Here is a 24,876-nt window from a genome sequence, read left to right on the forward strand (position 1 = left end):
TCCAAAACGTATCCGAATCGGACAAATTTGTTCCCTTAAATAACAAGTTAGGGTAGTTTTTTTTAAACATATATATTCTGTAGTTATACTGTTAATATTTGCAATTACAATAAATTAAATTTAAGTAAAAATACAATTCCAACTTAAACTAGGAGTTAAGATTTTACATTTCATATTACTTATAATTTATATGAATCTATTGGGAAGGTCTGACAGCTAATCCGACGAATTTGTTCCCTAAAAATAAAGCATATACATATATGCTTTACTTATACTGTTAATATTTACAAGAACTTCAACTAAACTTAAAGACAAATACAATTTCAACTTAAACTACGAGTTTAGTTTTATTTACATTTAATATTGCTTGGATTGCTGATGGATTTGCTCCCTAAAATAACTAGCTAGGGTAGTTTAGATAAAAAATTAAAGTTATAGAAAAATACAATTTTAACTTAAACTAGGAGTTTAGTAGTATTTAGATTTCATATTGCTTATAATTTATATGAATATTAGCGAGGTCTTCAAACTGTATCGTAATTATAAATGTTTTTAATATTTTAACATTTCTTTTCTTGTTCAAAATTTGAACACATTTATGGCCGATCTTCTATTCCTGTCCGAATGCCGTATTTGAGTTTTTCTTGCTGTGTGGGCGGCAATCAAGTTCAACTCTGAACCGGTCAATTGCTTTATTCATTCATCATCACACATCTGTATACTATATACTTATTTAAAAAAATATAAAGTCTTTTCAATCACGGTAAGGGGATGGAGAAGTGGGAACCACTTTCTTCGTCTGCTCTCTGCCTATTCTCCAGCCGATCACAATCAAAACAGGTCTACGGTATGAGGTTCTTGTCACAATCGTGGCTTTGTGATCATCACCAGCCAGACGAGTTTTTAGTGAGGCATGAGACTCAAAAGCGTACGGAGCGGTTCTTCATTCTGAATTCGGATGGGTCTAAGTCTTAAATGGGGCGGCGTAAGGCCATTGCTTCGCCTGATAACGGACGCGCTTGTGCTGGGCCTGCTGCTTACCCTGGCCTATAAGTTCCATTATTTTCGGTTTTTCGACCCCAAGCGGGGCTTCTTCTGCAACGATGAGAGTCTGATGTATCCCTACAGGGGCGACACGGTCAGTCCCAAGCTCCTGTTTACGGTGGCCCTGGATCTGCCTGTAACGGCGCTGATTCTTGTGGAGCTGTGGAGGTGTAGGGATCGGAAATGGCGTTGGAGGAACCTGCGTTGGACACAATTCTGGCCACTCTACAACACTCTTCGATACTTCCTCTTCGGCTATGGATCACAGTTCCTGTTGTCCCGAATGACGAAAAATACTTTGGGCCGTCTGCGTCCGCATTTCTTTGCCGTCTGCCAGCCCCTGCTCAGCGATGGTGGCAGTTGTCTCGACGAGCGGCACAGGGCGGGAGGAGTTTATCACACAAACTACACCTGTCAGCCGGAGAAGTCGAACGCTGGTCTGGATATGTTGTGGGCCGTGAAACTTTCGTTTCCCAGCGGCCACACCAACATTGCTTTCTATGGCATGACATTCATGGCCCTCTACTTGCAGTGGAGGCGTGGTCGTGGATCTGCCACATTGTTGCGGCCCCTCTGTCAGCTCGCCATGATAATGTTTGCCTGCGTTGTGGCCCTGAGCCGGCTGCTGGACTACAAACACCACTGCTCAGATGTTGTGGCCGGAGCGTTGCTGGGCACTGGCGTTGCTCTCGTGGCCATTCATTTGGCTGCCGTGGAGGAGCGACTGAGAGATGGTCAAGATGCAAGGCAAAAGAGTGTGCCGTCTGCGAACCAAGAATCTGAACCACAAGACCTACAAGTATGCCTAGTGACGGCTCATAGTTCTGACTGCAAGGCAGTAGAAAATAGCAAACAAGAGCTGAGCTAATTAATGTTTTTATTTATTTAATAAATAAGATATATGCCAATGGTAATTCAAAGACTTTGAATAATAAATAAATGAATAATAAATAATATAAATTTAATTCAATATTTCGTTGTGAATTTAACGCTGATTGCTATTTGCTTTGCTTATCAGTATATTTTTCGCAGATGATCTGCAAAATATATTCAAATTTTCGTTCAGAAATTTATTGTTGCTTTCAACTAAACTTTCTGTTCAGTATTTACTTATTATATTGATAATTGTTTTGTAAATATACATATACCTATTTTTATTATTTTTGAATGAGCTAATTAAATAAAAATGTAAATAGCTCCAAAGAAGTAAAAAATATCTCTCTAGAGAACGTGTTAGTTCTCAATTTTTCTGTACTAAAAAGTTTTATGAATATATTGTCTATATATTATATTTTGAAAATTTCATACTAATACTCTTAAGTGACCTTCAAACCGTTATTATTGTTATTATTTTTGTTTTCATATTCCGTTTCGCGTGACAGAGTTTTGAATCACGCGCACATGGCTATTAAAATTCGTTTTGCGTTCGAGCTTTCGTTTGATTGCGAATGCACAAATATTTTCGAGTAATCAGCGGTGACATTCAATTATGCGAGGGGAGTGTAATAAAAACCTTAAACACGATTTTATGTAATAGGCAACCTGTGAAATATAGAAAAAACATTTGCTCACCATGAATATATTTTAATAATTAAACAGACATGGGTTTTCAATGAAAATGAATTTAACATTTCATATTTAGATTAAAATTTTGAGAGCAACATCCAATGAAACACCTTTATTTTAGCAAACAAATAGTTGACTCTTTTATTCAATGCATTGAATATCCTGAACACTCTCTTTTCCCCACATTAGACATTAAACCAAAATAGTCTTTGTTGTAGCAATCATTGCTATAGTGTGCCGATCTTACAATAATTTTAGAATATCAGGTGGCACTATTTAGAACTCCAAAAAATTAAAAATCTTAAAAAATAAACAAATTATTATACTAAGAGTGGTCGGTCCTATGGTAGCTATGTAAAATAACGATGCTACATAATATTTGTGATAAACTCCCACTGTAAATGGACAAGATAAGTTTACATACCAAGTTTGGTATTCCTAACTGTTATGGCTCAAAAGCTCTAGATGTTCAGACGGACAAACAGCTGGGCCGATGTCTATGTCCGTCAATGAGCTGTTGTGGACTCCATGCTTTAGCTTTAGCATGGGATCGGCCACACATCTTTCCTCATGCTGCATACATTTGGCATTTAGAAGTTCCTCTTCCGATATAGGGTATAAAAAAAATTAACGCTTATTAATTTAATGAAACCTTCTTAAATGTATTTGGCTATTATTATAAAAAATCTCACAACCACGAATGACTCAGAACCAAATGAGCACCAAGCAACAAAATCTTTAGTAAATACTCACCCACATTTTTCTACTCATAATCCCTATATCTTGAATTTCTCACGATCATCAACACAGAGCAAGAAAACGGTGTACTCCAAAGCATCGAACCCCAACGTCGGATAAATTGCTCGTCGTGTAGCTGACGCAGCAAAATTGTTAACAAGATTGTTGCTACACCGGCTAGTAGTACGTACAAATAATTCAGGTAGCCGCCAAAAATGTTTATGAGTCATTAGCAACGCTCCAAAGCCATTGTTTTTGTTATTTTTAACAGCCATCAAGCGGAACAATAAAAATGAAAAAACTAAAGCAAATAAATAATATATTCTGATATCGTATTCGCATCGGAAATGTGGGTGAACGCCGAGCGTTACGACTCTTGGTGACATTGATAATGAAATCGAAGCGGATGAAAAGTGAAATTGGCAAGCAAGAGTGATGAATAAATAAAGCCGATAAAGAACATTTGGCCAAGCAAATAATGAGAAATTTTAAGATTAAAAAAAAGTATGCCAAATATTGTTTCCAAATGAGGCGCCACTCTGTTATTAATTATTCCACTTTTATTTTCAACATGCTCGCAAAAAGTATTCAATATCAAGTATTGGTATCAACTTTATGATTTTATACAATTTTGTTTAGTGTTTATCCACACTTGATGCTTTTTCTTTCAAGCAAGTTTTCCCTAACTATTTCCCTTAACAATAATATGAAACAATAAACTGACTATATAATATATATCAACTACAGATATATATATAAATAATCAGCTTCTTAACTTAACTTTCAACTATTACATTTAATGCAATATTTTGAAATTTATTTTAGAAAAAAGGTTGCTACTATTAAGTAAATAAATTTGAAATGGAAAATTTCAAAAGTTTAAGGCGTGAATAATTTTTTGGGATGAAAGTTGGAAGCTTTATTTGTCCATATATGTATATTATAAATTTTAAAAAGATTTGTAAGACCATTTAGAAAATGTTGCTCTAGAGGAATGACCTTGGCCTGATAAGAGCTAGAAATAGGCTTCAATACTCCACCACATCTCTGCATCGTGGAATCTTCCAGATTGCTGCAGAAGATTGCGTTCTTACTAGAAGAGATATATGCAGTAGATCCGGCCTTGTCAGCTAGTTTAAAATTCAGTTTTCTTCAAAGCTTAGCAGAAAAAGAAATGTTTATGGGGAAACAATTTTTCTAAAACACTACACAGATATTTCTAAATATAAGCTTTTATTTGTATTTCTTAATGCTTATAACTATTTGTATTTTAAGGGCACTTCCAAATTCGTTTGTTACATATGTAAATAAACAAAAGAAAAGTGTTCATGAAAACTTATACAGGAAATGACAAAAATGATATTAAACGCACAATATAAGGATGAAATTTTACAAATGCATGACAGCGTGTACAATAAACTAGAATTTAAAAATAAAAACTATACTACGACTACAAAATAAACATAAATCCCTAAAAACATAAATAAACCAAACTACAAATGCTACTTAAACTTAAATTGAAATGTGTCTGATGTTTTGAAGTGCATTTAGATTTGCTCTTGAAGTTTTTATTTAACTGTTCTTATTAATTAATTGAAATACATCTTTGTATTTGCTTTGGAATGTTTTGTGGGACGCGTGTTTGTTTCAACACCTCTGGTTCCCTCACACTTTCGTGCAATACTGCTCATCAGTGTAGCCGCCATTAGCACAATAGGGAGGCGGCGTACTGGCACACACCTCCTGGAGCGTAGCCGAAGTGTCCTGCCTCCTCAGGCCAGTTCCCAGGATAATGTTGCCGTAGGGCATCCGAAAAAACTTGGCAATGTAGCGCGCGGTGATGAGAGCGCCCAACACACCGATCAGCGAGCCGACCAGCACATCGGACCAATGATGCCAATGGTCCATGACGCGACTTAGCGCCGTATACCAGGCCACCATGATCAGCACGAACTGGACGAGGTGACGGAACATTTTGGAACTGCGGCACGGCAGTCGACGCTGCATATACAAAGCCATATAGACTAGGGCGTAGAAGGCCATGCTCGAGTGGCCGCTGGGAAAGCTCAGGCGTGCTTGACGTATATCGGCAATGGTGTAGCCCTCGCCCGCACAATCATAGTTCTCCACGTAGCGATGTGCATTCACAGGATCGCTGCACATGCTGCCGTCCGTCATCTGGGGCTGGCAAACGGCCATAAAGTGCGGCCTCAAGCGGCCGATCGTATACTTGCCCACCTCCGTGGCATCGAAGGTGAGGAGCATGCCGAACATGAAGTAGGAAAGCTGGCGGCCCAGTTCACCCAGCCAGCTGGACATGCGCCAGCCCAGCAGCTGCACCGTGGACGACACCTCGCCGGCTCGCAAGTGCCGCCAATACTCCACCATGACGAAGAGGAGGAGGGGCAGACCCCCCACCAGCAGACCCAGCATTACGGGCGTTATCGTATTATCTTTAAACGGATAGCGTATACTCTCGTCGTCACAGAAGAAGCCACGACGAGCCGGCTCCACAGCGAACTCGTACAGGCAAATGGGTATGGTCAGAGCCACCATGATGGCCAGCTCGATCAGTATTTTTTGGGTTAATTTTCGTTGCGTCTGCGCGCTGCTCGCCGGCTCCGAAACACTCTGCGGGGCCTCCGCACCCGCCCCGTTCTCTGCCACATCGCGCATTTTGTGTGTCGTCTGGTTTTCTCGATGCGTTCTTAATTAGTTAATATTACAATTCTCTTTTTTTTTTTGGTTTTTTGTGGTGGCGCGTAATTAGCTTTTGGTTTGGTTCGTTTTTATTTTTTTGTGGTGTTGTTTTTTTTTATACCCGTTCGCGTTCGTGTTCGCGTTAGCGTCGTTCCGGGTTCGTTGTCAATCGCTGACTGAGCTTCGGGCTTCAAGTGTAACGTTCTTTAAATATAACGGTCATTTGATCGCGCTCTCTTCCTCTCTGTTACTCACTCACTCTCTTCAGTAGCCGCTCTCTTTTGTTTATGACTGCTTTATTAATATGCTGCTTCTTCCTACGTAATTTAAATTGTTACTATATTGTTGCTGTCCACACGTCACCAAAAAAAAAAACAGAATTTTCGCTGCTCCCCTCTAGCTTAGAGAGTGGACCATTTCGATTTGGAGCTGTCGGAGGTGTTGGCGTCGAGCGCACCTCGTAATGGTTAGGCGAGCACTGTAAGAAAAAGTAGAGTCGGAATTAGTTCAGAACAGATTAGAAATGATTGAAAATTAGGTTAAAGGATAAATTGGATTAATTAAGAGAAATGAAGCAGATTCGAAAATTCCAAATAGTTTATTAAGTATTTAATCAAATGTTCATTTTGTCACTAAAACTTGGTTGTATAACATTATGGATAAATGTTACTTTTATTAATAGATTATAAGCTATCTTTTTAATTTCAAGTTAAATGATTGTAAAATGGTTTTTCGAGAACTATATTCCTCATCTACTTGCCATTTTTAACCATAGCTTTAGTCAACATCTCGTTTACTAATAATTCCTTTGTCATTAAGCTTCCTTTTTTTCAGAGAAAGGAATTATTTAAAAAACAACAGCGCATAAGAAATTATGCTATCTACTATACATACACAGAATCAAGAATTGTATTTATTATGAAATTATATTATTATAAATATGTTAATAGTAAGTTAATTTATGATTTTTTTATTTATTTATTTTTGCAATATACCATTCGATCTAGGAAGTCGAAACATTTTTTGAAACATCCTGTTTTTTCTGCTCACAATTTATTTCAAAAAACTCCCAACTACAAAAAAAAATTAATGTACAACACATTTTGTTTTCAAATTTAAATAAATATTTTATTTTAGATCTTCGGCTAAGTCATGCAGCAGAATTTAAGGTAACATTATGTTTAGACAATTGCTTAGAGATACATTTGTATTTATATGTATTATGTATCTCAAATTAGATGTGAAAAGCGATCGATCTACTTAGTTATAAATATAGAGGTATTGTAAATTTAATTTGAAAAACTATCATTGACTTAATAGATAAAATAATGAACACCATTATCGATATAACTTTTCATTACACAATCTATACTAAAGATAACTACTCAGGGTCTCTGGTAGCATACTTTTTAATTATTTCTGGGATCTTAAAAATTATTATTGAATGAGTAATTTATAATTAACACGTTTTAATACATGTATGTAATCATTTCAAAATATTGTATAGAGGAACTTCTTCACTAAATTTAAAAAAGGAAATCAGATCTGATGATTTGTAACTTTAAGATTCAATTACTAAAAAAAAATTATTATTTGTTCCATTGGTTGTTTCCGATTTCTTTCAGTGTTTAGCAGTGAAATTGCCGCATTTGCTCAATAAACAGCTCAAGATTACTTTGATAAGATGCAACAAATGATTGTGTGCCCCAGATAGGGCTAAGTGGTTCGTATTTATCTCATTTGTGTGTATTTTTCGCAATTCAGCTCAAGGAGCGCAGCCGTGAAAACAAAACCGGCACACAATTTTAATTTAAATGAACATTGTTATTATATAAACAAAAGTGTAGAATAAATCAACTTGCTTAGACGACTATCTCGACTATCTGACTGACAAGTGATAAGGGTGTGTGCGATAGCTGATTGATAAGAGAAATGATGAAAACACGATGATTGTTGGCAATTTTCTTGGGTCAATAGACGGGCGAAATGTGACTCATTCATTGTGACACTATTCCACACACACTTTCGACTACTGTAGCTTTTGATGATGAGTCTAGCATACACTACAAGTATGTCTGCATATGTGTGTGTTAAGGCATCTATTGTTCTACGGCAATGATGCATAAAATAGGCGCGTCTGGCAGAGTCAATGATTTGCATTATCGCAGTAATAGGAACAACAACGAGAAGTAGCGCCACTCTTTAGCTTCCCCAAGCCAGCTCCTCATCATCATGATCTCCTTCCTTTCCATCAACAACGACGCTAATCTCTTGGGTTGAAGAATGGCCCTCATTGTTGGCTCGACTCTGGCCTTTGATCTTCGCCTCTGCTGTCTGAGTCTGGACATCGGGGGAGTTTCTGTCTCTGTTTCTGGTTATACTCCGAAGCCATTTGCACAAAGTTTAACTGTCAATTACATATGTACATATGTTTAAAAGAAAAACATTCATAGTTGTCCAAGCTATTGTTGTTGTTGTTGTTGCTGTTGTTGCAGTCGCGTTGAACGTCAAATGGCGCGACCTTTAATTGAATGAATAAGCGACATTTGATTGAATTAACTCATGTAGTATGAGTCTGTTTCTCTTTTTTCACACACACACACACACATACACAGAATATGCAGCACTATGTTGGGAACATAAGCATATATATGCACATATAGTATATATATATTTGAATTATTCTCTGTATAGTACTGTATTGATGAGGGCCGGCGCTTATTTTGTATCGTTTTTGTTGGGATTTTGTTGCTGAACGGAGTAATGCTGGCATTTTAAATGTCACTTACAACTTAAAAACCAATGCTGACATATTGCTTATTTTACATTTTATTATTTTATCTAACAGAACTTGCATGTTTTTATTTAAATAGTCGATTATGTACCTTTTTTAAAAATAATTTGTTATACAGTCGCAATTTCTAAAAGGCTTCTGCATAATTGTTCATTTTATCGGAGATGATACTATCTTTGCAGTCTATTAGTTTTTATCCGCTTCTTAGATAAATAAAAACTAAATACCATTTTCATATAACGGCTTATATATTTAATTTAAATGCAAGAGTGAGCTTTTTATTTATTTTACTCTACAGTTTCAATATTTTATTTCACAACTCTCTGCTTCTGATTTTTCTAATTATTGTGCACTTGTAAATAATTAGACATATTTTTTTTTTTAATTTTGATCGGACTTAGTCTTGTATTCTACAGATACTATATAGATGGGAACTAGTATTGTTTTGTAGATAATTTCCTTAAGTCAGCACAATATTTATTTTTGACAAATCAGTCTAGATATGTCCGTCTAACTGAACGCCTGGATTTCGGAACCGGTTGAATCCACATTCACCAGACTTAATATGTAGCTTACCAAGAATATTAAAATTTTTTTTGCTTGCCGCAAGTACCGAACTAAGTAAATAATTAGTTTTCTTTTTTATATTTTTATCGGACTTAGTCTTGTTTTCTACGGATTTAAATGGAAACTAGTATTCCTTTGTAGATCACTTCCCTTAAATCAGCACAATTTTTAATTTTTAGCAAGTCAGTCTAGATATGTCCGTCTGACTAAACGCCTGGATTTTATGTAGCTTACCAAGCTTATTAAAATTTTTTTTGTTTTCCGCTATTCATTTAATAGAGTGGTGGATATTTGTTTGGGTACAGAGTATTTCACTGTCGGGCTTGCTAGACTCATTCACTCATAACTTAGTTTTAACTTTAATTTGGTTATGAGCTCTCAATTCAAATTATATTAAAATAAAAAACTTTAAATGGTCACTTTTATTTAATAACTGCATTCACAGAACACCTCATGGTATTCGTTAAATCCCATTTTTTGGTTTAAATTGTAAAATTACTTAGTTATAGCTATAGAGCTAGCTGAACTAAATTGAAAAATTATGTGTCATTAAAACACACCCAAAACATATTTCACAGACATTTAAAATTGCAAACACAATTTGAATTTGTCGTTTTATGGGCCTCCTTAATTGGAACTTTACAATTAATCGCGGCAGAACGTCTGCATGTTTTGTCTTTTAAAATTCAACTCACTTTTATTGAATTTGTTTTCTAACTTCATTTTATTGCATTTTCCATTTTCCAATTATTATTCTTCCCGCATGTATTTGTAGCATTCAAGAAAAAAGAACAACACACGATAACTATAAAATGTAACGGCCTTTGATTAGTTTTACGATTCTCGACAGGCGCCAGACGCTTAGTCTTCCGTCCGACTCTAAACTTTTAAGCTCTGTTTGCCGATCGCAACTGACGTCGCGACGCATCGCTCGAAATGCTTCGCAGCGGTGTCTCTTGACTTTGTAAACAAAATCAGCCAAATTGCCTTTGTTGTTGTTGTTGTTGTTGACCACTTGTTGCGTTGATTGGCTCAGTTAATGTGGAGCACGTTTTATTTCAAAAACGAAAGAGCGCAATCGAGAAATAGCCAGAAACAGAGAGAAAGAGAGAGAGAGAGAGAGCAAACGAATGCATTTGTTGTTGCCCCACAGTCAGCAGTCCAGCTGATGGCAACTGCATGCAGTTTGTTTACAGTTGCTTATCATGGAGAGCGCCGGGAACTTGTTCTTATCAGATCTTGGTGAAGCTTTCCATTGAGAAAACGCGTACCACCTGCTCTGTGGACTCTAAGCTTGGACTTGACTGCTGATCGTTGGTTGTGGTTCAAGGCTTAGATAAGAGGGTAGCTTTTTAAACAATGTTGTTTTCTTTTTGTTTGCTGAACGAATGAAACGAATTTTGTAAACATTTGCAAGAGAACGAAATTGAAATTATTAAAAATGTACATAGTACAAAAGAGTGCAACGCAATTAGAAAAATTATAATCAAATAAGATTTTTGCAAAATAAACTCATTCAATTTTTGAAAGTGTCGCAAATGTGCGCATGTATTTGTTTACTTAATTAAAATTGAGCTGAATAATGCAATGCAATGGCACTGTAATAAAATATTATTTATTATTCAAAGCTGTAATTAAATCTTGCATCCGGAATTATAATACATTATTTACGAGTTCAATGATGTTTCTATAAATAGTACAATAAAATAAAAATAAAAAACTAGTACAACAACAACGTGCTTTCGCTTCAATAAGATATAACCCTATATATTTTTTCATTTCTTTGCTGCATTTTAACCCAAACACACAAAAGCTAACGAATTTTAGGACGTACCTCTCATGCTAGCAGCATATGCAAATTTTTATAGCCTGTACCCAAAGGGTGAAAGGCTATACTAGTTTTGTGCGCATGTATGTAACACACAGAAGGAGGCGTGGCAGACCCCACAAAGTATATATATTCTTGATCAGGATGAGAAGCCGAGTCGATATAGCCTTGTCCGTCCGTCCGTCTGTCCGTCTGTCTGTCCGTCTGTCCGTCTGTCCGTATGAACGCAAAGATCTCAGAAAGTATAAGAGCTAGAATAACCAAACTTGGTTTCCATATTCTCCTAAGACCGAGAAAGTACGAGTTTGAGTTTTTTTTCGATACACCCCCCCACTCCCCCGCAATTCGTGTTTTTTCTTATAACTTCCGTAATTCTCGGAATTTTGAAATCAATTTGGTAGGTACATCCAGTTAGTACTAATGTGTCCGTGTGCCAAATTTCATCATGATAGGTCAATTCTGAAGAAAGTTATAGCCATAAGTAAAATCGCTGCTCATGCGCTGCCTGCAGCTCTGTCGGCAGCGCTGCCCGCAGCTGTTGTTGTTGTTGCTGCTTTGGTTCAACTTTGTGCTGCATACATACACGCATATAAACACGCATAGGTACGTGATGTAAATGTATGCTGTTAAAACTTAACATAAACATATATTCTAATTTAATTTAATTAATTAATTCATTAATTTTTTTTAATAATTTAATTTTTAAAAAAAAATTTTTTTTTTTAATTTTTCTTTTTTTGTGGAGAGTACAGGCTATTTTACTGTCGGGCTTGCTCGACTGTAGCGTTCTATCTTGTTTTATATACGTCCTTATAGTACTATTTTAATGTGAAGAAAATTTAATAACAAGAAGAGAAGTTACAAATTTTTATTACGATTGAAAGCATCGTGGATTTGATTTGGAAGCGAATCAGAATAATTACTGACTGATTGGTGATTAATGGATGCGAGAATTTGGAGATCAGCTCCAAATGAGGAAAAACGGTCAGAAAACATTTTGGTAAAAAATAAGCATTTTCCATGCGAATACCTAAGCTTGGATTGTGTAGTCTTTTTTTAATGAATTGTTTCTTGGCTGGAAATCATTGGCCATAATAAGTACATAGCATAAACCACACTAAAAGTATGCAGATATTGCGTACAGTACGATACTATCTTGAGAAATTTGGGTAATAGACGATGGGTTTCTGGTTTTTGATTGATTTCTTCACATGAAGTCACTAAAGTGCCTGCTCTTGTGGCAGGATATGGGACGGCTTTTTATATAGAAAGTGGTCTAACCAGCTTGTTTCAGTGAGCTCGCAGGTGGTGACTATATCTGCTGGTATAGCGATTTTTTTTGCACCTCAACAGTTTCCCGATTTGGGTCACGAGGTCTGCACTCATTTGCTGTTCGATGCAACAGCCATTACCCAAATCGGGGCTGTTTATGTCCATATAGGAGATATAATACTCTTTGGAGAAATGCATGAAAAACCGCATTTGCCTTTTATGTTTTAAAATTTCTTTGGGCCTAATTAATTTAGGTTTTTGTGGGGCTTAATAAAGTTGTGTAATCGAAAAATCCGCTTTAGTGGAAAACAAAATAATAAATAATTTGCCGGATTCGTTATTTGACATTTTTCTATAGGTTTTGATTTTTTTTAGTTTTATCTTGTATAAGTTCTGTATTGTTTGTTTTTTTTTCTCACATCGACAGCACTGTTTATCTATAAATAAATAAATACAATCCTAGTAATCCTTTTAAAGCATAATAAGGTCAAATTTTTGTATTTTCTGTCACATTAGAAAGTGCTTTCAGTTGCCCATCGGAATGTAGAAAATATCTATCTATTTTAATGTTGTAGCTAAAGTCGTTAATATTTTTGCTGATCCCAAACATTTGTCACTAAACTAAATAAAAGAAGAAATAGAAGACAAGAAATAGAAGACTCGCTTGGAGTGTTCTTTGGCAGCCTTAGATAGTCGCGTTGTAAATTGATTCGTGGTTTAAGAAAAGTTGTCGGAACATTTCTGACACGATCCGGCTAAATAGAGAGAGATACATACAATATTTAATTACTTTTTTTCACAACAAATAATTTAAACGGAAATTGTCGCTTGCAAGAAAATGTTTCGGATCCATAACTTATCATTTAATTGTAGTTTGTAATTTTGTAAGCTAGTGCTGGTAATGAATAAAAACCCTAATCGTTCCGTTCCGTGCGAGATTTGTAAGTTCAGTTGCTGATAAAGAAAAAAACTACAATTTTTAAATTAGTCGCTGCTATTAGTAGCAAAAATTAAAAAAAAAATCTTGGTATACGTGCCGAGCTAACAATTTAATGAAGACTGCAGTATAAACAAAAAAAAAAAAAAAAGAATGTCACAGCAATTGTTTCTCTTAGCAACAAATGGGCAGTTTATTAAATGCACCCCAGCCTCCATATTGAACTAAAACTAATAGAGTTAACAGTGTTGTCTAATATCCGTATGTGGGCCGATCGTAGCAGCCGGCATATCCGTAGATCTGTTCGTTGCGCGGCCACTGGCGCCGCTTGACCCGCACCTGCCGGAACAGGTGGGCCACAAAGACGGTAACGAAGGAGGCGATGCCGAGGCCCAGCAGCACGCCAGCGGCCACATCGGACACATGGTTCTGGTAGGTGGAAATGCGCTCAAAGGCCACCAGCAGAGCCAGAGCGCCGAAGCTCAGCTGCAGAGAGGTGCGCAGCAGACGCAGCCAAGTGGCAAACATTCGCACCTGCGAGTAGTAAACGAGAAACGCCATCGCATAGCTGGCGGTGCTCACAAAGCCGCTGGGGAACGAGTGTCGGACCAGGGCCAGCAGCTCCGCTGAGGCTACGAATTCCGTGCAGTCGTAGTGCTCGATGTAGCTCGAGGCATTGCCGGGGGGCTGGAGGGCACAGGTCTCGGCATTCGCTTCGCCCCAGGTCGGCTGGCAGACATCGAGGAAGTAGGGACGCAGACGTCCTGTCGCCGTCTTCGTCACTCGGATGACCAGAATTGTCAGGCCCAGGCCGAACAGGTAGAGGCCTATGATTTTGTAGCACTCGCTGATGAAGCTCGGAATGCGGGCGCCCACGAAAATGAAACGCTGCTTCACCTCCAGTCCGGTGGGCACGAAGGCGGCGCGCAGCATCTCGACGACGAGCACGAAGGCGGCCGGCAAGGCGATCACCAAAATGGTCAAGTGGATCTTGGTGAGCCACGGCTGGCGATAGGGATAATGCAAGCTGGCATCGCTGCAGTGAAAGCCACGCTCGAAAGTATGCAAGAGCTGGGGCAGCACCACCAGAGCCACACAGTAGACGGCCAGCAGCAGCAGAAAGTCGATGATGAGACGCGAGAGCAGACGAGTATTCGGATTGCCACACATTTTCACACTAACCGCTCGGACCCTCGGCTGCTGGATTTTTGGACTAGCCCGGCCATAGTAATGGCCGTTTCTAAAATTTAAATACCCCCATCAAAAAAAAAAAAAAAGAAACACACACACACTAAATGCTTAAAGAAAACTTGTTTCAAAATCTTGTTCTTTGTTTTGTTCCCCCGTTCGCTTTTGAAACAATGCAGCCAGCCAGATAGCGAGACACCACTGGAGGTCACTAGATTCTTGGGTCTGTGGCGTGTTTTGCACTCTCCGTCCATCGATTGCTTAAGTATGCTAATTTCTGGTAATTTATACAACATTTCTAAAGTCGCTTTTAGTTTTAGTTAGCAATGTGGCTAGTTCGTTTCAGTTGTGGGCTGTGGGTCTCCGAATGGGCTCTTTATTCTCAGTCAACACATTACTGACGATCTTTGGCAAATATGCGAACAAATGCTGCACAAAAGCTAAAGTAACTGTTTAGTTTGCGGCCTATTTATGTAAAATATTTTGAATAACTTTGCGGATTTGTATGTTCCCGATCTAAGCGAAGAACTATGTTCTAAGACTATTGGAATGTATGCTTGTTGATCATCTTTATTCGCTCTTTGAAATCAGAATCGAACTGTGAAAATTAGAATATAAAGAATTGTGTAGAAACTAAATACTCTCCGCTAATCTACTCAAAATTGTTCAATGGATATATAATTAGAAACAACTTTTTGTATATAGAGTATTAGGATTATCTTTGAAACAACTTTTTGAATATAAAATGTTAGGATTATTCTTTCAAGAACATTTCGATATTTCGAATGAAATATTTCCAATCTAATTTTCTCTTTGACTTTACTCTACCCATTTTTTTCCCCAAAATTTGTCGTTTGATACATTCTTTCAAATATACCTTTTACTGATCAAAATTCACTTTCTTCTACTTACAGGTAAGCTGGAAACATGTAATTTATTAGAGCTCTATAAGGCTCAATAGCAGAAAAGAAAATATTCTATATTACTCTTTATATTCCCATATCATGTACCAATTCGACATCTGCAAGGGGTGTTCAAAACCTTATCTTACATGGGGACAGGGTTATTGAAATCATCTGAAATATGTTATGTTATATATATATATATACTACTTGTTCCAAACATGGAATGGCGAAAAGTATGAAGCAACAATGTCGAGGAATTTTTTACCTCCCTCTTACGAAAATTTGTTGAAACGAAATTCAGAAAGTATTTATTTCTTAAACCATTTTTACACATCCCTGAGTAAAAAAAGAATTAACTAACAAAAATAACTGAAAACCATCGAGTTTTTGTTTTTACTTCTAAACAACATTTTATATCAGCATTATTTCTTAAACATTGTTCAAAATCTCTTGGATTGGAAAACCACTGTTCTTCACGAATACTAGGCCCTTCTTTAATATTTTTGTTTATTATTATTACCAATACGTTTTTCCTAAACCAAACCTTTTAGTATAACTCGATTTGTGGCTCAACATTATTCATTTGCTAGAACATATACGGGTCATTGGGTAATTATATATATGTTGCATCCTTTGGAATCTATTAACACAACTCGAATGTGATGGGTGCTGGAAAGTTCTTAAAATATAAATATTTTCATCATCCATTCAAAATAAATAAAAACATGAGTCGAAGCTTGCAAGTGAAAAGAAGCGAAAGCAAAGCATTATGCATGACTGGGAACAACCGTTTCAGTGCCGCCCGTAAACAAAAATAAAACTTTTACCCAAAATATTCTAATATCTGTGGCGATGTGCCAGATAGACGATATTTTCGCATAGTTATGAGATGGGGAGGGGTGATGAGATTAGCAAACTTTCCCAATAAAACAAACGATGTGATTTGTTTCCAAATTTAATTTGCTAGATTCAATGATTAACAAAACAGAAATGTGTGTGTGTGTGTGTGTGTGTGTGTGTGTGTGTGTGTGTGAGTCTGGGTGTGTGAATGAATGCGTTATTCGAGCACCTGCCTTGGGCCAACTGCTGTGGCATTCCTTCAAGGCACATATCCATAGTTGTGGTAGGTTTGCGCATAATGCGCCGCCTGTGCTGGATGCGCCACATAGGGCAGAGTGCCGAAGGTGTAGGCGGGCAGGGCGGGGGGAGCGGCGGCGGCTGCCACAGCCCCGGTGGTGGCTTTGGCAGCCGAATTCTTGGGCGAGACCTGCGATTTCTTTATCGTACAGTAGGCGCCAGAACTGCCGCGATTCCAACGCTTGAAGGCAAACAAATCGGCCACATAGATGGTGGTGAGGAATGCAAAGATCGCACCCAGCACCACACCGGACAACACATCGGACCAGTGATGCCAGAAGTCTGTAATCCGCGTGAGGGACGCATACCAGGCCAGCATCACGAAGAGGAACTGCAGCAGATGCTTCAGCAGCTTCGAGATCCTGGTGCTCAATGCCGCCTGCAAATAAATGGCCAGATAGAGCATCGCATACATCATCATGCTGGCATGGCCGCTGGGGAAGGACTGATTCAGCTGCTGGAATATGAAGTCCGTAACATTCGCATTCGTGCAGGTGTAGCTATCGATGTAGCGGCCCTGGTTCTGGACATCCGCACAGCTGGTGCCATCGGCCAGCATCGGCTGGCAGGCGGCATAGAAGTGTGGCCGCAAACGGCCAATACAGTTCTTGGAGAGCAGGGTGGCGAAGGTGACCATCGCGAAGCCAAACAGATAGTAGCCAGCCTGCTTGTAGAGTTGCCCAAAACGATGCAGCAGACGACAACCCTTGCGCTTATCACATCCTCCTCCAGCACCGTTATTCTGGCCCGGCAGCTGCTTGAACAATTCGACGACCACAATCACCGATGTGGGTATTCCGAGCACCAAACTGATGAGCAATGCTGCCCCAATGGTGTTCTCACGCAACGGATAGCCGAGTGACTCATCGCCGCAGAAGAAGCCGCGCTTAAAGGGTCTCACCAGCTTGTACAGCGCAAAATTGGAGGCGTTGAGGGCGACGAAGAGCAGCAGATCGCAGATCCCGCGTGCGGTCTTCGTATACTTGGACATGCTCGAATGGGCGACGGATACTTTCCCGCAACAATTTCACTTCACTATCGAAGCTGGCGATGCAGCTCTCTGGCGATGCAACAACACGCACAAGGCTCCCGAGAAGTCGAAAAAACGTCGAGAAGTAGAGAAAACGAGAAATCGAGAAATGCGAATCCGAATCCGAATCCGACTGCCAGCTCTCGAAGCGACTTAACTCGCTGCCAAACCGCGCTTAACTAACCGAACCGAGTCGCTTGAGTATCTTGTCTGAGCACTGACTGCTGTTTGTTGGCCAACTTGCTATTCATGTTGTTGTTGTTGTTGCTGTTGTCTCTTTGCTCAGCTGTTTCGTTGACGTCGCTGGCTTTGGCTTTGGCTTTGCGGTCTGCCAGTCAGTCAGTCAGTCAGAAATTCCGCTTTTCAGCCTTATATTTACGCTTGTTGTTGTTGTTGCTGTTGCTGTTATTGTTGCTACTGTTGCTGTGGCAACTGAACTACAGCAGCAACAACAACCACAGCAGCAAACATCAACAACAACAAACACGTCATAAACATTTGTTGTTTATTTATTATTTTTGGAATAATTACAAATTGCGACTGGCAATGCACTCTGAGAAATCGGCCTGGAAAACACGGCGTATACGCAATTTAAGGAATTTCATATTTAATGCAAAGGTCGAGACATTTTTGTCGTTAAAGATAGTATTTTGTTTGATAAACGATTCTTAGAGTAAGTTTTGGTAAGAAAATAATTTGTTAATTTCTGGATGTAATGAGTCAATTAGTTTTGATAAATGACCGCTTTCTTAAGTACACGTGTATATAGTTTCTGCTAAAGGATTTTCATCTTTTTAACCGATTTCAAAAAAGAGGAGGTTATCAATTCGTCTGTATTTTTTTTTTTTTTATGTTTGTTACCTCGGTACACTCGACTGGGTGAACTGTTTTTAATGGTTCTTATACCATTTGAAAGCTGGTGCTTCCAGAATGGTACCAATACCTAATTAAACCCAATTTCAAATTAACTTTTATACGACAATACACGTATAACTACTGTGACAATATCTGCTACCTTGAAACAACAAATAAACCGGTACCTAGTTAAACGAATTAAACGAATCAAATGAATTTTAATACGACACTATGCTGAGACATACGGGTAATCAAGGAAATGCTGATTCGAAAATATAGTCAACATTAAACACAAGGAATTACCGTAAGAATGAAGTAGTAGATATAGAAAGAGAAAAGAATCTGAAATGGTTCGTAATGAAGGGCCTCTTTCTCTTGACTGGCGCGGCGCGCGACCGCTGACACCGACTCCAAAAATAACAATAACTGTATCTACATTATATATGGAATATTAAGTTGTAGAAGAATACGCAATTATTTTTTACTTTTTAGTGCCTGTTAATAGTTTGAAATCGGTTTCTTTTTTTGTTTAAATTGTTGTTTATTTTTGGTAAATTCATTTCCGTCTCTTTTTTTTAAGTATACAATTTGTTGTCTTATATACTTAGTACGAGTATTATTTATACTTTGGACTTCAATAAAATGAACTTTATAACTTTTTCGTTAACCAATGGGCTCACTTAACAGATAATTTCTTTTGATTGATTTGTTATTTTCGTTTTATAATCTTGATAGCTTTCGTCGAAAAAAGATTACACTAGAAAAGCAATCAACCTGTAAGTTAAAAAAAAGCAATTTTGTTAACTCTTACTTAAATCCATTAGCTAGTTCTAGTTCTAGAAGTATACATTGTTGCGATTCTTCATCTTTAAATGAAAACAGAATGAAACAAAGATTTAAGGAAATTAGTTCTAAGCACATATCAGAATCAAATTGGATAAGTGCAAGTACTATATAGCTTAGAGTCATTAGCTCGTGTATGTGTTACTTTTTTATATCACACAAAAACTAAATAAATTAGAAACTACAATCAAAATCAGCCTATCCCGGACTGCTCAGTTAATCCTTAAGATAAAATAATGGGTCGAAAATATCGACGATAGGATCAAGATAAAGCCACGATGGAAGACAAATAGCGAAGATAATTCTCTTAAAATAATCAACATTATCGAACATCATATAAAGATGGAATTTTTGAATACGTTACATCGTTAAACATATAAGTTCTTTAAAATTAAACTAAATGTGCACTTAAATCTTCCTGGAATATTATATTATTATTTCGAATTATTCAAGTATGTATTTATTTGAAGAAACTTATATTTTAACCCCAATCAAAAATGGTGATTGTTGATTGAAATATCGTTCTACTATATGTCTATACTGCTATTATCTGATTCCGAAGTGGTGTTCGATTTCATGAACTTCTAGAAATGTTGGAACAAAGGGCAATAAACCCACAATGGCTGATAATAGACTCAGATTAGCGATTTCGTATGGCATAGCGAGCTCTCGAATTGTTAAATTAGTTTGTCAACTTTTGTTTTCATTTTAAAAATGTATGCCCAAAGAAGAATTTTTTATAGAGTAATCTATCAAAAGAGAATATCAGGAGGTTGTTTTTATGCTTCTTTTTCTTTTAAGTGAACATAAAACACTTCCATTGTAGGCTATACAAATTATTGATTGTAAGGAGTTTGTTCTTTGCTTTTTGTGTTGGGTTGTATGGGATAAAAATATTTAGTGAAAAAAATCTTCTAGCGTGTTTGTTTGATTTGGTTTTAAGCGAGTCTTGAATCACATTTATTCTACAGTATATATATCTTTTCTAGCTTACCTTATCTTTGTCATAAGTTGTAGAAATAATTTGGTTATATTTTCAATACTTGACTAATACTTAAAAGTAAGCCGTGCTTTTCCCAAAGCATTCTATATGTACGTATTTCTATTCAGTGCTATGTTCCCCTTAATTCTTACTGTGTACATATATTAAGCACTTGCATACTCAGGTTTCCGAAGCTCTGCAAAAAATGATAAAAACAATAATCATCCAACACTCAATCCAAGCGAAATACCAATGTACTTGTATGTAGGAGCCGCACCTCCCCCACCGATGGCCTGCAAAAAATATTGAAATAAAAAACAGGTTTCTCTAAACTTTGTTTGAAGCTGTCGGAGAGAATTTTCAGAGCTGCAAAATAAGCTGCAAGCCGACAGGCCTACCTGTTGAGTTGCCAAGCCCCCCTCGCAACGCCCCTCAAGCAATAATCACGAACAAATCTCAAAACTTGTTTAAGAGCAGTATAATGAGGTGGTTGTGTGGTTGAGTAGGCCTGGCCAACGGTTCTCCCAGCCTTTCATCCGCATCTCCAACTTCATTTCATGTTTATGCGTGTGCATAATTTGTGAGTATTAAGTGGAACCGAACAGCAGCTCCCTGGCCAGTGAAGTGTTGAGGTGACGCAGCGGGAGGGGCGCGCTAATTGCCGGTCTGTGGCCGAATGAGTGTGCAGTTTTATTCGATTTTATTTATTTTCATTTTTCATTGGGGTTTTCTCCTACAAAACTTTCGTGTGTGATTCATGCACCGATTTCGTTTGAATAAGGATTTGTTGTCAATAGCCAGTTGGTATTTAATATATTTAGTGACGTCACTATTGCCACTGTTGACTCCAACTATCGGAATGCCCTTTTCCATAAAGTATAGTACACCGCACCTGCAGCGAGAGCTTTGCATTCCGGTGAGAAGCTTAAGATTTCGTTTGAATAAGGATTTGTTTTCAATAGCCAGTTGGTATTTAATATATTTAGTGACGTCACTATTGCCACTGTTGACTCCAACTATCGGAATGCCCTTTTCGAAAAATACATCGCACCTGCAGCGAGAGCTTTGCATTCCGCTGAGAAGCTTAGAGCTAGAGCTTAAACATTCTAAGCTCCGACTTGACTTGATTTGTCGGAGCTATTAATTTTTTTTATATTCGCGCTAATTGAAAATGGCTACAGCTCGTTAACTTGTTAAATTAGCGTTAATATTTGGCCAGAAATTTGACAGTTTTTGTTTGTCCAAAATTTGTGGCTTGCTAATTAAGTCATTATGGAAACTTGAAATTGATATTTATGCTGATTGGGTAAATAAATGCTAAAAAATATAAATATAAATATAAATATAACTGTGATGCATCATGGATGTCGCGATTTTATCTTCTATCGTATTTAATGAGTCTCTGCGAATATTATCTTGTTCTTAATGTTTATTCAGTGCGCACGCCAAGGAATTCCGTGTGTCTATTTATAAAGCATGACTAATTGCGCCATCCACTCGTATCTAGTATGCCCTTTAAGCGCCACAACCGATGAATCGCACATAACTGGGCTATTCGATTTATAACTCTTCTGCCGAGTGCATTGCACGTGCACGGAATTAAAGCCAATTTAGTTTCATTTTGTTTGATTGCGCTTCTGATTTGATGCTGAAGTCGAATATTGCGCGCCATCACAACAATTTTAATGCAATTTAATAACTTTGTTCAATTTAAATTTAGAGTATTTCTAATTTCTAAAACTAGGCAGTTGACATATATCCTAAGTTGTTCCACTATGTAGTCCAAAGTTTTTATAACCTTTTTATAGCCATTCTAATTTTATGACTTCTGAATAAATTTCGATTAAAGTAAAAGGCCTATCGCTTTTGGATAAACTGGAAACATTCAACTGAAGTAGAACGCTTGCTGCCCGACCGGTCTTTGTGTGGCCAGATAAGAAGCAAAATTTATGCTACCCATATACATATTATTGTAAGAGTTCATTTTTGTCTTTTTTATTCGGTTTCTGTTTAGTAAGTGAATAGGGAAACCCACTCATATGCAGATGGACTAAACAAGCTACAAAGAAATATTAATACCGATGGGTAAAAGGGTGTACTTAAAAGTCTAAACGTTGAGTGTGTGTAACAGGCGGATGCCCTGCTATAGGCACATATATATCCTCCATATCACGATTCGAATAACAACAGTTATGCCCCTTCGTATGAACTCCGAACCATAACAGTTAGGGATAACAAACTTTATATGAAGACTGCTCTTTTGCATATGCAGAGCAAGTTTATTACCAACCATACTATATATAGTCTCATTACAACTTCTTTCTTATGAAGATAACGTAAGTAAAAATCCTTCCCTTTGTAGTAAGGGTTTATTTTTGCTTTATTGTAGATTGATTGTGAAGTCTCAAGCTATTGACGTTTTTTCTGTTCTACTTGTAGATAGAAATACAAACAACTTTAAAAATATAAAAGAGTCAGCCACAGAGAGGCTTTTAAAAATATTAAAAAATTTATTTATTTATTTAATTTATACCTACTGCCTTATTTTTTCTTACGTTGTATTATTATATTGTATTGTATTGTATTGTATTGTGATGAACCGACTTACAAAAATTTAAAACCAGCTTGCGATTCAGCTGTAGCTGTGTCTGTGCTTTAAACTTGTTACCAAAGCTCTAAGCCGATGATTTAACAAAAGCTCCTCAAATGTGGATATAAAGCTCCCGAGTTGTTTTAAATTTAAGTTCTGATTTGCTTATTAAAATGAGCTGTAGAAGAATTGGAAATTGGAGAATATGTTTAAGCTAAAGTTTAAAATAAGGTGAACATATTTGTACTTGCATGTATAGGAATACACACAATTTTTGGTAATAAAAACTTCCTAAGTAATTACTCTTATATAGTATAGGCATTGCGACATAGTTCTAGTGTATATTGAAAATTTAAAACCAAATTAATTTGAACAAGTTCGCAGAAAAATAATGGCTTTAAACCTCCACCTCTTTTCGTCTTTAATCGCAAAGTATTTATCTTCACATAAAAGAAAATAGCAGTTGAATAATGTGCAATATATCTTAAATATTAATTTAATATTTAATCGTTACGGGAGCAATGTTATTTAACAAATTTGTACTAACTGTCTATTATTTTTTGGCTTATATATCTCAATACTAGCAACAAAAAAATACTTAAGTTGCACCAAAAATATATTGTGGGGCCAAATTTTTGCGAAAGTTATTGTTTCCATTACCTGTACTCTTATTGCGAGACAGAAATATTTCCGCAATTGCACGCAAATAATCGACACAATAGCCGCAAAATGTTAATTAACCGAAAACAAAAAGAATTACAAACAAATATTGTCACACATTCCATGCCTTGCAGGGAGAAGTGGAGCTACCAGAGAGCGTTGTCAATTTCTGTCAGCTTTTGATAAATCAGAGACTGCACAGTGGCGCTATTTTATCACCTGAATTGGCAAAAATCAAATCATGACTAGCCAACACTTTCCAGGGATGATAAAGAACGAAAATTATGTGGAAATTCTAAAAATTTCATTTACGTTTGTTTGAGAAAATCAATAAATTAGTTATATACTTCAGCTGTGATAATTCCAATTGAGAAATGAATAATAATCTAACTGAATATTAGTGCAAATTCAAAGCTAATTACTCTGTAAAAACTTTAACTTTTAATTTAAGAAACCGATTCTTAAAACTTAAATATAGATTCTGGAATTTTACAAAAAATAATATATTTAATCGGTTTACAATTTAATCGCTTTCGTAACTCCATATTTTCGATGCCAAGTGGGGAACTATTTCTTAAAAAATGTATATAATTATGGCAAGAAAATCTACGACACAGTCTGTCTATATTTGGAAAATAAAAAAAAATACATCGATAGATAAAAAGCAATCCCAGTGCAAACAAATTAAGTAATTAGCAACTTTCAGATCATCTCTGAAGAAATGCTTCCATTAAACGATGTGCGAGCTCGACTTCAATTTGAAATTTTTTATCCGCACAGACGAGCTGATTGGCCCACTGTGCATTGGCAACTACAGGAGCCCCACCTGATTTGTAACGCGTGCAGTGCCCGCAGCGCCGCATGCCTATCGGTGCAAACAATCTCCACAATTCGTATGTCTCCCCCCCTTCAAAACCCCCCTCCGATTCACTTATCAGTTACATACGGTGGCGACATGCGCGTCAATCAGATCGTCAGGTGGATGTGGAATTTGTAGCGGCTCTCAACGGTCTCAACAAATTTGTCCCGCTTTTAACGAGCGCTTATCGTGTTTTCAATTGCCATATAAAGAACAAAACAATATGAAAATCATAATTTTGCTTAAATACGAGCAATTTCACTTTGAAACGCGGCAGGTGGAAATTAATTCACAAAAATTTTAAGCGACTTCACATGTTTGCTTTAATCACAGATTTTTTTTTCCTTTTTTGTTTTTGTTTAATTTTTGTTTACTTGCCGG

General features: G+C 37.1%; 4 protein-coding genes across 5 annotated transcripts in view; 1 reads left to right on the plus strand and 3 right to left on the minus strand.

The window, feature by feature from the left end:
• Positions 1–958: 958 nt before the first annotated feature.
• LOC115622205 (putative phosphatidate phosphatase) lies at positions 959–1,912 on the plus strand. Its single transcript, XM_030516101.1, has one exon. It carries the CDS (start codon positions 959–961, stop codon positions 1,910–1,912), a length of 954 nt encoding a protein of 317 aa, XP_030371961.1.
• A 2,970-nt stretch (positions 1,913–4,882) lies between these two features.
• The window catches only part of LOC115622139 (putative phosphatidate phosphatase), a 132,709-nt gene continuing 112,715 nt past the window's right edge, over positions 4,883–24,876 (minus strand). The window contains exons 1-2 of one of the 2 annotated variants that reach the window (XM_030515999.1): positions 10,105–10,311; positions 4,883–6,526 (exon numbers count right to left, since the gene is read on the minus strand). In XM_030515999.1, the coding sequence (XP_030371859.1) occupies positions 5,014–6,024 (1,011 nt within the window). In that variant the 5' untranslated portion in view covers positions 6,025–6,526; positions 10,105–10,311 and the 3' untranslated portion in view covers positions 4,883–5,013. Of the gene's footprint in view, positions 6,527–10,104; positions 10,312–24,876 lie in introns of those variants that run through there. The other variant, XM_030515998.1, reaches the window with a different exon arrangement.
• Positions 13,699–14,616, minus strand: LOC115622141 (putative phosphatidate phosphatase). The gene has a single exon (XM_030516001.1). The coding sequence runs from the start codon at positions 14,614–14,616 to the stop codon at positions 13,699–13,701; it is 918 nt and encodes a 305-aa protein (XP_030371861.1).
• Positions 16,639–17,822, minus strand: LOC115622137 (putative phosphatidate phosphatase). The gene has a single exon (XM_030515996.1). It carries the CDS (start codon positions 17,665–17,667, stop codon positions 16,639–16,641), a length of 1,029 nt encoding a protein of 342 aa, XP_030371856.1. The 5' UTR covers positions 17,668–17,822.

Source organism: Scaptodrosophila lebanonensis, unplaced genomic scaffold, assembly GCF_003285725.1.
Source record: "Scaptodrosophila lebanonensis strain 11010-0011.00,11010-0021.00 unplaced genomic scaffold, SlebRS2 tig00000043-arrow-pilon, whole genome shotgun sequence".
In the NCBI taxonomy this organism is placed as follows: domain Eukaryota; kingdom Metazoa; phylum Arthropoda; class Insecta; order Diptera; family Drosophilidae; genus Scaptodrosophila; species Scaptodrosophila lebanonensis.